The 15524-nt window shown below is 50.7% G+C and overlaps 1 protein-coding gene across 7 annotated transcripts in view; it reads right to left on the bottom strand.

The window, feature by feature from the left end:
* STK38L (serine/threonine kinase 38 like) overlaps positions 1-15524 on the bottom strand; it is a 492424-nt gene that overhangs the window by 194370 nt on the left and 282530 nt on the right. For all 7 annotated transcript variants that reach the window (XM_085652796.1, XM_085652799.1, XM_085652802.1 and 4 more), the window contains 2 exons: positions 9880-10034; positions 7342-7444 (listed from right to left, as the gene is read on the bottom strand). In XM_085652796.1, coding sequence (XP_085508922.1) covers positions 7342-7444; positions 9880-10034 — 258 coding nt within the window. The remainder of the gene's footprint in view (positions 1-7341; positions 7445-9879; positions 10035-15524) is intronic.

Here is a 15524-nt window from a genome sequence, read left to right as displayed (position 1 = left end):
TGATTGCACATCTACACAATAGTGTTTGGTAAATGTGTGTGTAGTGGACCAGGTGGCTGCTCTACATATATCATGCAAAGGAATGTTTCCAAGGAAAGCCATGGAGGCCCCTAACTTACGTGTTGAGTGGACTCGTGGGGGAATCGTTAATGTGCGTTTAGCCTTTTGATAGCAAATTTGAATACATTTAACGATCCATCTGGCTATACCTGCTTTGGAGATGGCGTTACCTTTGTGGTGTGGGGCAAAGGCAACGAAAAGTTGTTTTGTTTTCCTAAAGACTTTAGTCCTGTCGATATAGTACATGAGGGCTCTCTTTACATCTAGTGTATGGAGTGCTCTTTCTGCGACAGTTTGTGGGTTTTGAAAGAAAACAGGCAGTTCAATAGTTTGATTCATGTGGAACTGCGATATTACTTTGGGCATGAATTTGGGGTTGGTACGTAGTACGACCCTGTTGGCGTGAACCTGTATGAATGGCTCTTGAATGGTTAGTGCCTGGAGTTCAAACTCTTCTTAACGAAGTGATTGCCACTAGGAAAGCTACTTTCCAGGTGAGGAATTGAATCTCACATGAGTGGAGAGGTTCGAAGGGTGGACCCATCAGTCGGGTGAGGACCAGGTTGAGGTTCCACACCGGTGCTGGTGGGTGTCTTGGGGGAATTACTCGTTTAAGTCCCTCCAAGAAGGCTTTGATGGCAGGCACTTTGAATAAAGAGAGGTGCTGCCTGTTTTGGAGATAGGCTGATATTGCGGTCAAATGGACACGTATTGAGGTGTATGCCAGATTGCATCGGTATAGGTGTAAGAGGTAACCGATTATGTTTTGAATGGATGCGTCTAGCGGGTTAATGTTATTGTTATTGCAATAAATGACAAACCTCTTCCATTTGGCTGCATAGCAAGCTCTGGTAGTGGGTCTCCTAGCTTCCTTAATGATCTCCATACAGTCCGGTGGCAGGTTTAGGTAGCCAAACTCTAGGACTTCAGGAGCCAGATCGCCAGGTTCAGCTGTTGCGGATCTGGGTGCTGAATCTCTCCATGGTTCTGCGTCAAATGCGTGGGTTTGATCCGCAGTCTTTGATGGGGCACCACGGAAAGTTCGAGAAAGGTGGTGTACCATGGCTGGCGTGCCCACGTTGGAGCAACCAGGATGAGTGTCAGCGAGTGTTGTCTGAGTTTGCGTGCCACTAGCGGTATCAACGGCGCTGGGGGAAAAGCGTACGCAAATCTGCCGGACCAGTTCATCCATATCGCATTGCCCTGCGACTGCGGATGTGGGAACCTGGCGGCAAAGCTTTGGCATTTTGCGTTTTCGCCTGTGGCGAATAGGTCTATCTCTGGGTGACCCCACTGCTGGAAGTACGGTTGGAGTACTGATGGGTGTAACTCCCACTCGTGCATCTGGTGGCTGTGTCTGCTGAGCAGATCCGCCATCTGGTTGTCTTTGCCGGGGAGGTGTTCCGCCATGAGGAACATGTTCCTCTGAATGGCCCACTTCCACATACTCTGAGCCAGATGAGACAACTGTGGAGAGTGTGTTCCTCCCTGCTTCTGTATGTAGTACATGGCAGTCATGTTGTCCGTCCGGATCAACACGACTTTGTTGCACAAGTGTACTTTGAATGCCTTCATGGCTAGGAAGATTGCCATCAGTTCTAGAAGGTTGATGTGCATCTTCTTTTGTTGTGTTGTCCATAGTCCCTGCACTGTGTAATTGAGTACATGAGCTCCCCATCCCTGGAGAGACGCGTCCGCTGTCAGTATTATTTGTGGAACAGGCTCTTGGAACGGTCGGCCCTTGCAAAGGTTTTGTGGATTCCACCAATGCAGAGAGTTGTATGCCCGACCGCTCACCAACACTAGGTCTTTTAGTTGCCCGTGAGCCTGAGTCCATTGACGTGCTAAGCACTACTGAAGCGGGCGCATATGTAGTCTCGCGTGTGGGACTATGAAAATGCAGGAGGCCATCATGCCTATCAACTGCATGAACACTCGCGCGGGAAGGGAGTGGTGGTGTTTGAACTTGGAAATCAGCATTTGCATGCTGTTGATCCTCACTAAATTTGGCTGAGCTGTGGCTGCCAGAGTGTCTATGGTCGCACCCAGGTACTGTTGTACGTGTGCGGGTTGGAGATGTGATTTTGGGTAATTTAGTGAGAACCCCAGGCTGTGAAGGAGGTGAATGGTGCGGGACATGTGGCTGGCGCATTGCTGGGCTGACTTTGCCTGAACAAGCCAGTCGTCCAGGTAAGGGTAGACATGAATGTGTTGCCTCCGTAAATGTGCAGCCACTGTAGCTAGGCACTTTGTGAAGACCCTGGGCGCTGTTGTCACACCGAAGGGAAGAACCTTGAATTGGTAGTGCTGCCCCTGAATAGTGAACCTGAGATATTTTCTGTGTGATGGGTGAATGGGTATGTGAAAATACGCATCTTTGAGGTCTAGCGTGGCTAGGAAGTCTCCCTGTTTGAGCAATGGGAGGACTTGTTGGAGGGTGAGCATGTGGAAATGCTCTGAGAGAATGTAGCGGTTGAGGGGTCTCGGGTCTAGTATGGGTCTGAGTGACCCGTCCTTCTTTGGTATTAAAAAGTACAGGGAGTACACCCCCGTACCGTGCTCGTGGACGGGTACGACCTCTATTGTGCCTTTTTGCAGCATACTTAGCATTTCCTGCTGTAATAGCGCTAAGTGCTCTGAGGACATAGGACGGTGTCTTGGCGGTATTGTGGGTGGAGTGGAGGTTAATTCTAGGCAGTAACCGTGTTTGATAATATCTTTGACCCACCTGTCCGTGGTGATGGAGTTCCACGTGGACAGGAACCTTTGTAGCCTTCCCCCGACAGGTGTTATGTGGTCGGGAGGAAGGGAGAGGGCGTCACTGTTTGTTCTTGGGAGAGGATCTGGTATTGCCGTATCCGCGTCCTCTACCCTTTGTGCTTGAACCACGATATCCACCCCTGGTGTTTTTATCGTAGGTACTTTGGGTGTTGCCCTTGTTGTAGGTTTGTTGTGACCCCTGTCCTCTACCTGCTCCTTTATTTCCGGGGCGACGAAAGGAGCCACTCCGAAAGGTCTGCGTTTGGAGAGCCCCCATGGACTTTGCAGTGTCTGTGTCCTTTTTTATTTTTTCTAGGGTGGTGTCAACCTCTGGTCCGAATAAGTAGTCGGGGTTGACCGGCTGATTGAGGATGTTATTCTGAACCTCCGGTTTGAATCCGGAGATTCGCAACCATGCGTGTCGTCGCAACATGACGCTAGTGTTTATTGCTCTGGCAGCTGTGTCTGCGGCATCCAGTGCACACTTAATGGATGCGTTAGTGAGAAGTTGTCCCTCCCTGATGAGGATCTCTGCTCCCTCTTTGTATTGGTCGGGGAGATGTTGGAGTAATGTTTCTAATGTGTCATAGTGTGCGCGATCGTAGCGAGCTAGGAGCGCCTGAGTATTGGCAATACGCCATATGTTAGCTGCCTGGGCTGCAATCCTTTTGCCGGAGGTCTCTAGCACCTTGGACTCTTTGTCCGGGGGAGGAGCATCCCCAGTTGTCTGTGAGTGCGCCCGTTTGCGAGCATTGGCGACTACGATGGAATCCAGAGGCAACTGGCCTCTAATGTAGGTAGGGTCCCCAGGCGCCGACCTATATTTCTTGTCGATCCTCGGGTTTATTACTCGTGCCCTGGTGGGTTCTTTGAAAATGTCCTTTGCTGGTTTGAGGACACCTTTCAACATGGGTAGAGTTTTGATATTCCTTTCTGAGGATGCGAAAGTATCCATTAGAAAATCGTCCTCGATTGTGTCGGAGTGGAGTTGCACACCATGATTGGCCGCAGCACGTTCAATAAGGGCGTTGAATGCGGCAGTGTCCTCTGTGGGAGATGTTTTCGCGCCATATAGCTGCGTGTCCTGTGTATCCATATGTGCACCCGGGTCTGCAGGGTCATCCCAAGCCTGATCAGGGTCCTGTTGGCCGTCAGGGTCCATGTCTCCGGGGTAGGGGACGTGGTCACCCATGTAGTCCTCCAAAACGTCGGTTTCGGAGTGTGTCGGAGAGAAGGACTGTGGATCTTGGTAAGAGGTATGGAGAGGTTCGTAAAGAACTGGTTCCGAATCCACAGGCAGCTTTTTCTTTAGAGGGATCCGGTAGGAGTCCAAAGCTGGCTCGGAAGTTATCCTCCGCTTGTGGAGCATCATTCTGCCGGTGTCGGCATCGATGATGTGGGATGGTGACGTCTCCGTAGGAGAGCGTTCGGCAGGCGTGATCCTAGTGTGGGTGACACGTGTTCTGATTTCGAACAGTTTGGGTGCCGTGGATGGCGGCAGGCCAAAAGTGATGTTGGCCGGTGCCGGAGAAGCTTTTTTCGTCTCGGAGCCTGAAGGGTCCTGTAGGGCTGCCTTTTCTTTGATGCGTTGCAAGGACGCTGCAACTTGCCGCACCTGGAACGCAGACGGTTCTTTGGCGCCGACCGGTTCTGTAGAGGCAGGCGTGGACTTTTTCGGCGCCACGGGGTCATCGAGTCGAGGAGAGGTAGTAGCTGTCGACGGCGTCGATGATTGTGCCTTTGGTGCTGCTTTCGAAGTAGTGTGAGACGCAGCAGCTATTTTGACCACTGTGGCTGGAGCCGATTGTTTCGGTGCCGGAAGCCGAGGCGGTTTGGCGGCACCGATGGCCTTTTTCCGTGTGTCGGCGCAGACGTCGGCTGCTGCGAGCTCGGCACCGAAGTCCCGTTTGGTGCGGTCGGTGCCGACGGGTTTGGCTGGCGTCGAAGGTGTGGTGGGCCTCGATCCGACCAGTGTTACTTTCAGTTTCGGTTTCTGTGGAACCGATACGGCTTTCGGTTTCGATGAAGGGAAACCAGTTGTTTTGGGTAGTAATGGCTGCCGCTGAATGTCCGAGGCCGGACCAGAGGGCAGGGCCGAAGAACTGCGGGATAGGTCTTGGGTAAGGCCCGAAGGCGATCCCTCGACCGGAGCCATAGACTGACGCACTGGGATATCCTCCGTCTGTACGGGTAGGCCTTGCTCGTCACCGGAGCTACTCTCTTCGGCCTCTAAGGCCTCATTGTAGTCTCCTACCTCGGTGTCGGCTTCGTCTCTGTGAAAGAGTCGATCTTCGATGTCTTCCGATCCGGAGTTGTGTTCGGAAGCGGGGCTGGAGGGTAGGTTCTCCACGTCTTCCACATCTTCGTCCTCGGCGCTGAAGATGTTGGTCGGGGCCGGTGCCGCTTGCTGCGCTTCAAGTCTCGCTGCTCGTCAATTCCGGAGAGTCTTTTTGGATCGGAATCGGGCACAGGCCATACATGTGGACTCGTCGTGATCCGGTGAAAGGCATTTGTTGCACACCGGGTGGACGTCGACATGGGGATATTTCGCATTGCATACAGGACACCGCTTGAATGGTGTCCTCGATTCCATCGTCGAAGTCGGGTCGATGGTCGGATATGATGCGAAAAGAGTTGGTCTTGAAGTTAGTAAACTAACAAAGAACTATCGATACCGATCGGGAACAGTACCGACGCGAACTAAAGGCCTTTTGGCCTGAAAAAAGTTTTTCCTAACATGAGTCAAGATAAGCACATCCGAACCCAATGGCGGAAAAAACCAATCTGAGGATGGAGAGGATGCCCATGCGCACTGTAGTCCAGGGGAGGAGTCACCTATCCCAGGATACTTCGAAGACTCTTCCAGGACAACAACGTGCAAACATCCGGACCCAACACTAGGCGGCGATCTATGCACAGATATGAATTCAGCAGCCCACATGCCTCGAACTCATGTAAATGTGGGGGGGAGGGGAGGTGTTTAAATCAAGAAGACATTAGGGAGAAATGAAACAGGAAGGCAATTAAGGCCCAGTGCCCCCCCCCCCCCCCGTTGGACGTGTGTGATAACTTAAGTGACGCAAGGTAGAGTTAGAGGCAGCTCTAAAGCCTCGCGTTCTGCAGGCGACCAGCTTTTAACGGGTGGGAGGGGAATTGGCTATGATCAGTTTCGCATTTTCTCTGTCCATTGTGTGCGGGCAGCATAAAGTGCTTGATAACATGCGGCCAAAGAATTTGCCACTTGCTTACTACCAACGATGAGGGTACCAGTGCAATCTTTGATGGGTGGGACAAGACACCGCTCAACTTCATTGGTAGCCAGCCAATAAAGCAACTTGTTTAATTTATTCCCATGCTCATATATTCTGCTTTATGAGGCTAACCATGTCTGCTTAGGAGAGTTCAACATGGTGTCTTGCAACAGGGCTCCAGCATTATTTATTTTACACAGGAATTATAAGTCTCGGATTCCAGTGCTTCATGCTTTAGCTGCTGCGTCCCGTCTTCCAATAAAGTTATTTCTGCAAACCTGAAGTGGTGTTGTCAACTGATATGCCCCATGACCTGCACCATGATCATAATCTTAAATGCGTCCCATAGATTCAGGGTAGGCGTGTTGAGTTGAAAGTATTCTTCAATATAAAACTTAAGTGATGTAACTATAACCTTATCAGCCACCAAGAGCTAAATCTTAGATCCAGCAAAAGCGCATTGTGATCCAATATCCCCCGGGAGAGTGGTCTAACGTTGGAGAAACGTGGGAGCTCCATGCATAATAAGAAGAAGTAGTTGAAGCTGGAAAATGTGTTATGTGCCACTCCGTCGAATGTGAATCCTGCTTCCCCATCTTTGTGTATACACCACACATCAAATAGTCTCACAGCTTTCACTCAACCCCAGTAAACCAGTGGTTCAACGTGAAATAGGTTTGTGTGGTTACTTAAAACCATTATAATTAACAATAACATGTGCAATGTGAAAAGATTCTAAGCCAGAAGGCGTTCTAAACATTTTTATATTTAACAAAACAGGCATTACAAGTTGTAGTCACGGGAGCAGCCTTAAAAGGACAGGCCAGAATGACTTTCAGAATTTTAGTTGTCAAAACTCTAGGACCTGACAACAGCTCCGGTGCCTAATAAATGGAAAATGCAATAAAAGATAAGCAACATTATTTATCAGCAGAAAGTAAGCATGAGGCCTAATGTTTGCACCTAAGGCAAGCGCGTAGTTTGAATTGCACCTTTAACGGTTGTGTTGGAGCAGACAACTGCTCCGGTGGCTAGTTAAAGCAAAGTGCAAATGCAATGCCAAAAAGTAGTGGCGAGAATTAATGAACAAGGTCAGCGTGTAAGTGAATGGATGCAAGATTTTCAATTATTTATATATTAAAGGTTTCTTTTCTTGACAAAATATACATTTCCACTCTGCACCACTCCTTCTGCAATGCCAAGGTATTATACATAAAAGCTTTCAGTGTTGCAATTATTAGTTATTGCAAAAGTAACAAATGAAACTTACTGAAGTCACTTGGAGGGTTGTGTGTAGGGTTCCTGTAGAATTCTGTTCGATGGGCTTTCTTTAGTCCTGTGCACAATCCAAAATCAGACAGCTTTACATGGCCCTGTAGAAGGCAACAAATTAACAAAAGGCAATTAATAATGCAGGAAGGGATTTCATTAGAATGGAAATAATCTGCATAGGACAGTTCTAATCATATTGTTCTAGTAGGTGATAACATCAACATCAGCTTCTGTAGTGACTAAAACATCATGAGGACATTTTGTATCCAGGAAAGTGCCAATCAACAATCACTCTGTAATATCAACACAATGTTCACAGTGTTATCAATTAGGAGACTAGACAGTAATTCTAGATGTAGTCTCAATCATGGGAAATGTAGGTTGCTGTGAGTATCCCTGACATTTCCCTTTGTCCACAGCAGTAACTGTGGACGGGTCCAGTCACCAGTTTGAGCCTTTATTAAGCTCAGCTTAACAAGTAACAGTCAGTAAAATGTCTATGTTCCATAATAGTATAATGAGCCCATCGCTTATCCGTTGGGGTTGAATTGACTTTTTACATAAATTTTGTTTTCACCGGCTAACAGCTTAGATTTGTTGTGATTTCAGACTGTATGTCAGCCTACCACTACTGATTTCAATGTTGCCAGCCTGATTACTGTAGACTTCACTTACAGACGGGTGCAAACCTACTACTGTTTTCCATCAGGCATTTTATTAAGAATTTGCAACTAATTTTGCATCATGCTGCATAGTCATTTAAGAACATGGCTATTGCCTTGCAACATCATTTATATACATAAAACTGTACAGAGGGTAGTAGAAATCTAATGAGAAAGAAAGCTAAAGGAAAGGTATCCTGAGCCAAATGAGTGGGGTCACCACCTGAGTGCATTTTATTCAACTCTTATGTCTTCAGTATATGTTCATCACTCATCTAAAAAATGAACATTTTTCGAATTAACATGTGCAAAGTAAATACTGCTTAAAAATCCTATTCTGAATATGCATTCCACAAATGCTCGGAGATCTTATCTAGCAAAGCACTGTGAACAAGCAGCAATGAAATGTGCAGTCAGGAGAATTAAAGTTCTAACTGACACCTTTCACAGTGTGAAAGTATTTGGCATGACTGCTCAACTGCGAAAACTGTTTCGTGCACACATATGTTGCTCCTCAGAGAAAGAGAAGAGGCAATCTTTTAGCTTTCATTAAGAAATAACATTAAAATGCTAAGGTTTTATAACAATCCTTTATAGTGAGATTATGTATTGTATTATTTTGATTGTTTAAACTCAGTATATAAAACCATTTAAACAATCACTTATCACTCACCTCAGTTCTAAAATATGTTCAACTGTATCACATAGATAAAATAATTATAAAACTACATTCAAGACTATACTGTAACATCTCTGATAAAAGATGAATTAATCTCCCAACTACTTAGCACTCGCTTCCTCTATTTCATACAGTGATGGGTCCAAATCCCTTCTTCCCAAATCAGCATCCAAGTAAACCAAGAGGCCACTGTTTGCTCTCTAGCCTCACCGAATGTACAGCAGTCTAGAATGATATGGCCTGTTTCAACCTCCTTGCAACACAACCTATCTTCTTAATTTGTTGCTACTGGACTGTTGCCTCTAGAAATTGGAAGCCTGGAAGCTTACTCAGTCTACACAGCAGGTGGGTTCTCCAGCTATTGGGGCACGTTCCTTATACAAATGACCTTGTATGCATGCATACTTAAAATATTCTGCATATTTGCCAAGTGAGGGTTTCTAAAACAAAGACACAATGTCAGTGGCCACTGCACTAGCTGCAACCTTAAGTGCAGGGACAAGGTAATATTTTGGACCAAAAATGTGATTAATCTAATCAAATGTTGCAGAGCTGTCCATTTTTGCACAGTGCAGTAGATCACCCACCTCCTAAGGAATATCCTGGCAGCTAGATTGTGCATACTTGATAATTACTGCTGAAAAAACTTATAATTCAAATGTCAGGGGCATTTCCCATTTTAAAGCTTTTACAGTAGAAGGTGTATAATAACAGCGCCCACTATGACACATGGTTTATACTACCCCATCAAGATCCTGATCCCAAATCCAAATGCTCATGCTCATACCTTGGGGAGCTTGCTGACCTTAATCACAAACATTCACCAAATATGGCCTACCATACTGCTAATCTATGATTCTACAAAACAGAAGAGATTATTGAAGCATGGCAGTCTCTTGACGATTATCAATGTGTCTCGATGTTGCCAAGAGTTGTGCCATTTCATGCCGCTTAATACATAGCACGTGATGGCAGCTGCATCCTTTCTTTCTACTTTTTGATAATTCAAATCTTACAATGCCTATCTAGCACATCTGTTTGGATAACACCTTGCAATGTAGTATAGGAGCAACAATGGCCTGTTGTGCAGGTGGATCAATGCAATACTACCATACACATTGCTCCCAGTCAAAGAAAACTGTATACACATGTAGTCAGCTATTGGTTCGAATTTCTACAGTTTACTGACACATGCCTTGGCATCCAGTAAGAGGTTGTCAGGCTTAATATCTCTATGGATGAATCCTAATTGATGAATCGCATCTATCGCCAGCACAGTTTCTGCAATGTAAAATTGAGTCTCCTCCTCTGTCAATGTATCCTTCTTCATTAGCAAGGTCATCATATCACCTACAAGAATAGAAAGGAGATAATTATACTAAGCACCTCCAAACTGTTCACAGTATTAAATAATAACTATGTTTGGCAATGTTATATCCAATGTAAGAGTTACAACATGCTCCATTTTTCTTGCAGCAACATCAGTGAATCACAACATAAGCAGGTCAATCTTGCAGTATTTGATAGTACCAAATCCAACCAAAACACACAAATAAAAGGTGCATGGCTTAACAACAAAAAAAATCATAGATTAATTCAGTCCAAATTCTTTAAAGAAGCTTATGCATACACGCAAACTAGATAAAAATCACTAGATAAAAATCAGACATACAATAAACTTAAAAGTAGTTTCCAACACACACACACACTTTGAATCAGTGGCCAAAGTTTGCTGGTCACTTCTAGGTATCTCTTCACCACCAGTAGTGGGAGTCACCTCGCTCATGAAATGCAGAAAACCTGGAATTATAACACTCAAATTTGGGACAGTAGGCTGATGATTTAAACCTTTAGGAAGAAAGAAAAAATTATTGGGCTAGAGCACTGCTTTCCAAACTTTTCATGTTGGTGACACACTTTTTGGAGATGCATCATTTTGGGATACAGTAAGGCAGTGTAGCGAGTGAAGCAAGCAAGCTCGAACTACTTAAGGTTGGAGAGGGGGGGGGGGGAGGGGGTTCACCCCCCAGAAGAAAAGTTTGAAATAAAAGTGGGCATATGTGCATTTTCAAGCAAATTTGAGACCATGAGGTTGAACACAGGCCCCTGTCTCTCTCTCACCCTCTCTCCCTCCCTCCCTCTGTCTCCCTCCCTCTGTCTCCCTCCCTCTGTCTCCCTCTCTCTGTCTCCCACTCTCTGTCTCCCTCTCACTCTCCCTCTCTCACTCTCCCTCTCTCACTCTCCCTCTCTCACTCTCCCTCTCCCTCTCTCACTCTCCCTCTCTCACTCTCCCTCTCTCACTCTCCCTCTCTCACTCTCCCTCTCCCTTTCTCAGTCTCTCACTCTCTCAGTCTCTCACTCTCTCAGTCTCTCACTCTCTCAGTCTCTCACTCTCTCAGTCTCTCACTCTCTCAGTCTCTCACTCTCTCAGTCTCTCACTCTCTCAGTCTCACTCTGTCTCCCTGTCTCTCTCTCTCCCTGTCCCTGTCTCTCTCTCTCTCTCTCCCTGTCTCCCTGTCTCTCCCTGTCTCCCTCTCTCTCTCCCTGTCTCTCCCTGTCTCCCTCTCTCTCTCCCTGTCTCTCTCTCTCTCCCTCTCTCTCCCTGTCTCTCCCTCTCTCTCTCCCTCTCTCTCTCCCTCTCTCTCTCCCTGTCTCTCTCTCTCTCCCTCTCTCTCCCTCTCTCTCCCTGTCTCTCCCTCTCTCTCCCTCTCTCTCCCTCTCTCTCCCTCTCTCTCCCTCTCTCTCCCTCTCTCTCCCTCTCTCTCCCTCTCTCTCCCTCTCTCTCCCTCTCTCTCTCTCCCTCTCTCTCCCTCTCTCTCTCTCCCTCTCCCTCTCTCTCTCCCTTCCTCCGTCTCCCTCTCCCTCCCCCTCTCTCCCTCCCCCTTCCTCTCTCTCCCTCTCTCTCCCTCTCCCCCTGTCTCCCTCTCCCCCTGTCTCCCTCTCCCCCTGTCTCCCTCTCCCCCTGTCTCCCTCTCCCCCTGTCTCCCTCTCCCCCTCTGTGTCTCCATCTCCCTCCCTGTGTCTCCCTCTCCCTCCCTGTGTCTCCCTCTCCCCCCTCTCCCTCTGTCTCCCTCTCCCCCCCTCTCCCTCTGTCTCCGTCTCCCCCCCTCCCCCTCTGTCTCCCTCTCCCCCCCTCTCCCTCTGTCTTCCTCTCCCCCCTCTCCCTCTGTCTCCCTCTCCCCCCCTCTCCCTCTGTCTCCCTCTCCCCCCTCTCCCTCTGTCTCCCTCTCCCTCTCCCTCCTTCTCCCCCCTCTCCCTCCTTCTCCCCCCTCTCCCTCCTTCTCCCCCCTCTCCCTCCTTCTCCCCCCTCTCCCTCCGTCTCCCTCTCCCTCCGTCTCCCTCTCCCTCTCCCTCCCTGTTTCTCTCTCCCTCCCTGTCTTTCTCTCCCTCCCTGTCTTTCTCTCCCTCCCTCTCCCTCTCCCACCCTCTCCCTCCCTCTCCCTCTCCCACCCTCCCCCTCCATCTCTCCCCCTCCCACCCTCCCTCTCTCTCTCCCTCCCCCTCCCCCTCCCCCTCTCCCTCCCCCTCTCCCTCCCCCTCTCCCTCCCTCGGTCTCGGTCTCCCTCTCCCTCGGTCTCCCTCTCCCTCGGTCTCCCTCTCCCTCGGTCTCCCTCTCCCTCGGTCTCCCTCTCCCTCGGTCTCCCTCTCCCTCGGTCTCCCTGTCCCTCCCCGTCTTCCTCTCCCTCCCTGCCTCCGTCCGTCCGTCTCCCTCAGTCTCCCGCCCCCTCTCTCTCCCTCTCCCGTTCTCCCTCTCCCTGTCTTCCTCTCCCTATCCCTCCCTGTCTCCCTCCGTCTCCCTATCTCCCTCCGTCTCCCTCTCCCTGTCTCCCTCTCCTTTCTCTCACTCCCTCTCCCGGTCTCCCTCCGTCTCCCTCTCCGTGTCTCCCTATCCCTCCCTGTCTCCCTCCGTCTCCCTCTCCGTGTCTCCCTATCCCTCCCTGTCTCCCTCCGTCTCCCTCTCCGTGTCTCCCTATCCCTCCCTCCGTCTCCCTCCGTCTCCCTCCGTCTCCCTATCTCCCTCCGTCTCCCTCCGTCTCCCTCTCTCCCTCCGTCTCCCTCTCCCTGTCTCCCTCCGTCTCCCTATCTCCCTCCGTCTCCCCTCCCTGTCTCCCTCTCCCTCCCTGTCTCCCTCTCCCTCCCTGTCTCCCTCTCCCTCCCTGTCTCCCTCTCCCTCCCTGTCTCCCTCTCCCTGTCTCCCTCTCCCTCCCTGTGTCTCCCTCTCCCTCCCTCTCCATGTCTCCCTCTCCCTCCCTCTCCATGTCTCCCTCTCCCTTCCTCTGTCTCCCTCCCCCTCCCCCTTCCTCTGTCTCCCTCCCCCTCCCCCTTCCTCTGTCTCCCTCTCCCTCCCCCTCTCTCCCTCCCCCTTCCTCTGTCTCCCTCTCCCTCCCCCTCTCTCCCTCCCCCCTTCCTCTGTCTCCCTCTACCTCCCCCTCTCTCTGTCTCCCTCTACCTCCCCCTCTCTCTGTCTCCCTCTACCTCCCCCTCTCTCTGTCTCCCTCCCCCTCCCCTCTCTCCCTCCCCCTCTCCCCCTCCCCCTCTCTCCCTCCCTCTCCCTCTCCCCGTCTCCCTCTCCTCCCTCCGTCTCCCTCCCTCTCTCTGTCTCCCTTTCCCTCCCTGTGTCTCCCTCTCCCTCTCTCTGTCTCCCTCTCCCTCTCTCTGTCTCCCTCTCCCTCCCTGTGTCTCCCTCTCCCTCCCTGTGTCTCCCTCTCCCTCCCTGTGTCTCCCTCTCCCTCCCTGTGTCTCCCTCTCCCTCCCTGTGTCTCCCTCTCCCTCCCTGTGTCTCCCTCTCCCTCCCTGTGTCTCCCTCTCCCTCCCTGTGTCTCCCTCTCCCTCCCTGTGTCTCCCTCTCCCTCCCTGTGTCTCCCTCTCCCTCCCTGTGTCTCCCTCTCCCTCCCTGTGTCTCCCTCTCCCTCCCTGTGTCTCCCTCTCCCTCCCTGTGTCTCTCTCCCTCCCTGTGTCTCTCCCTCTCCCTCCCTCTCTCTCTCTCCCTCCCTCTGTCTCTCTCCGTCTCTCTCCCTCTCCCTCCCTCTCTCCCGGTCTCTCTCTCTCTCCCGGTCTCTCTCTCTCTCCCGGTCTCTCTCTCTCTCCCTGTCTCTCTCTCTCTCCCGGTCTCTCTCTCTCTCCCTGTCTCTCTCTCTCTCCCCGTCTCTCTCTCTCTCCCTGTCTCTCTCTCTCTCTCCCTGTCTCTCTCTCTCTCTCCCTGTCTCTCTCTCTCTCTCCCTGTCTCTCTCTCTCTCCCTGTCTCTCTCTCTCTCCCTGTCTCTCTCTCTCTCCCTGTCTCTCTCCCTGTCTCTCTCTCTCTCCCTGTCTCTCTCTCTCTCCCTGTCTCTCTGTCTCTCTCTCTCTCCCTGTCTCTCTCTCTCTCCCTGTCTCCCTCTCCCTCCCTCTCCCTCCCTCTCCCTCCCTCTCCCTCCCTCTCCCTCCCTCTCCCTCCCTCTCTCTCCCTGTCTCTCTCTCTCTCCCTGTCTCTCTCTCTCTCCCTGTCTCTCTCTCTCTCCCTGTCTCTCTCTCTCTCCCTGTCTCTCTCTCTCTCCCTGTCTCTCTCTCTCTCCCTGTCTCTCTCTCTCTCCCTGTCTCTCTCTCTCTCCCTCCCTCCCTCTCCCTCCCTCTCTCTCCCTGTCTCTCTCTCTCTCTCCCTGTCTCTCTCTCTCTCTCCCTGTCTCTCTCTCTCTCTCCCTGTCTCTCTCTCTCTCTCCCTGTCTCTCTCTCTCTCTCCCTGTCTCTCTCTCTCTCCCTGTCTCTCTCTCTCTCCCTGTCTCTCTCTCTCTCCCTGTCTCTCTCTCTCTCCCTGTCTCTCTCTCTCCCTGTCTCTCTGTCTCTCTCTCTCTCCCTGTCTCTCTCTCTCTCCCTGTCTCCCTCTCCCTCCCTCTCCCTCCCTCTCCCTCCCTCTCCCTCCCTCTCCCTCCCTCTCCCTCCCTCTCTCTCCCTGTCTCTCTCTCTCTCTCCCTGTCTCTCTCTCTCTCCCTGTCTCTCTCTCTCTCCCTGTCTCTCTCTCTCTCCCTGTCTCTCTCTCTCTCCCTGTCTCTCTCTCTCTCCTGTCTCTCTCTCTCTCCCTGTCTCTCTCTCTCTCCCTCCCTCCCTCTCCCTCCCTCTCTCTCCCTGTCTCTCTCTCTCTCTCCCTGTCTCTCTCTCTCTCTCCCTGTCTCTCTCTCTCTCTCCCTGTCTCTCTCTCTCTCCCTGTCTCTCTCTCTCTCTCTCCCTGTCTCTCTCTCTCTCTCTCTCCCTGTCTCTCTCTCTCTCCCTGTCTCTCTCTCTCTCCCTGTCTCTCTCTCTCCCGGTCTCTCTCTCTCTTCCTGTCTCTCTCCTGTCTCTCTCTCTCTCTCTCCCTGTCTCTCTCTCTCTCTCTCCCTGTCTCTCTCTCTCTCCCTGTCTCTCTCTCTCTCCCTGTCTCTCTCTCTCTCCCTGTCTCTGTCTCTCCCTGTCGCTCTCTCTCTCTCCCTGTCTCTCTCTCTCTCCCTGTCTCTCTCTCTCTCCCTGTCTCTCTCTCTCTCCCGGTCTCTCTCTCTCTCCCGGTCTCTCTCTCTCTCCCGGTCTCTCTCTCTCTGTCTCTCTCTCTCTCTGTCTCTCTCTCTCTCCCTGTCTCTCTCTCTCTCCCTGTCTCTCTCTCTCTCCCTGTCTCTCTCTCTCTCCCTGTCTCTCTCTCTCCCTGTCTCTCTCTCTCTCCCTGTCTCTCTCTCTCTCCCTGTCTCTCTCTCTCTCCCTGTCTCTCTCTCTCTCCCTGTCTCTCTCTCTCTCCCTGTCTCTCTCTCTCTCCCTGTCTCTCTCTCTTCCCTTCCCTGTCTCTCTCTCTGTCTCTCTCTCTCCCTGTCTCTCTCTGTCTCTCTGTCTCTCTCTGTCTCT

Source organism: Triturus cristatus, chromosome 4_1 (genome assembly GCF_964204655.1).
Source record: "Triturus cristatus chromosome 4_1, aTriCri1.1, whole genome shotgun sequence".
Lineage (NCBI taxonomy): Eukaryota > Metazoa > Chordata > Amphibia > Caudata > Salamandridae > Triturus > Triturus cristatus.
This window is presented reverse-complemented; position numbering and strand designations above follow the sequence as displayed.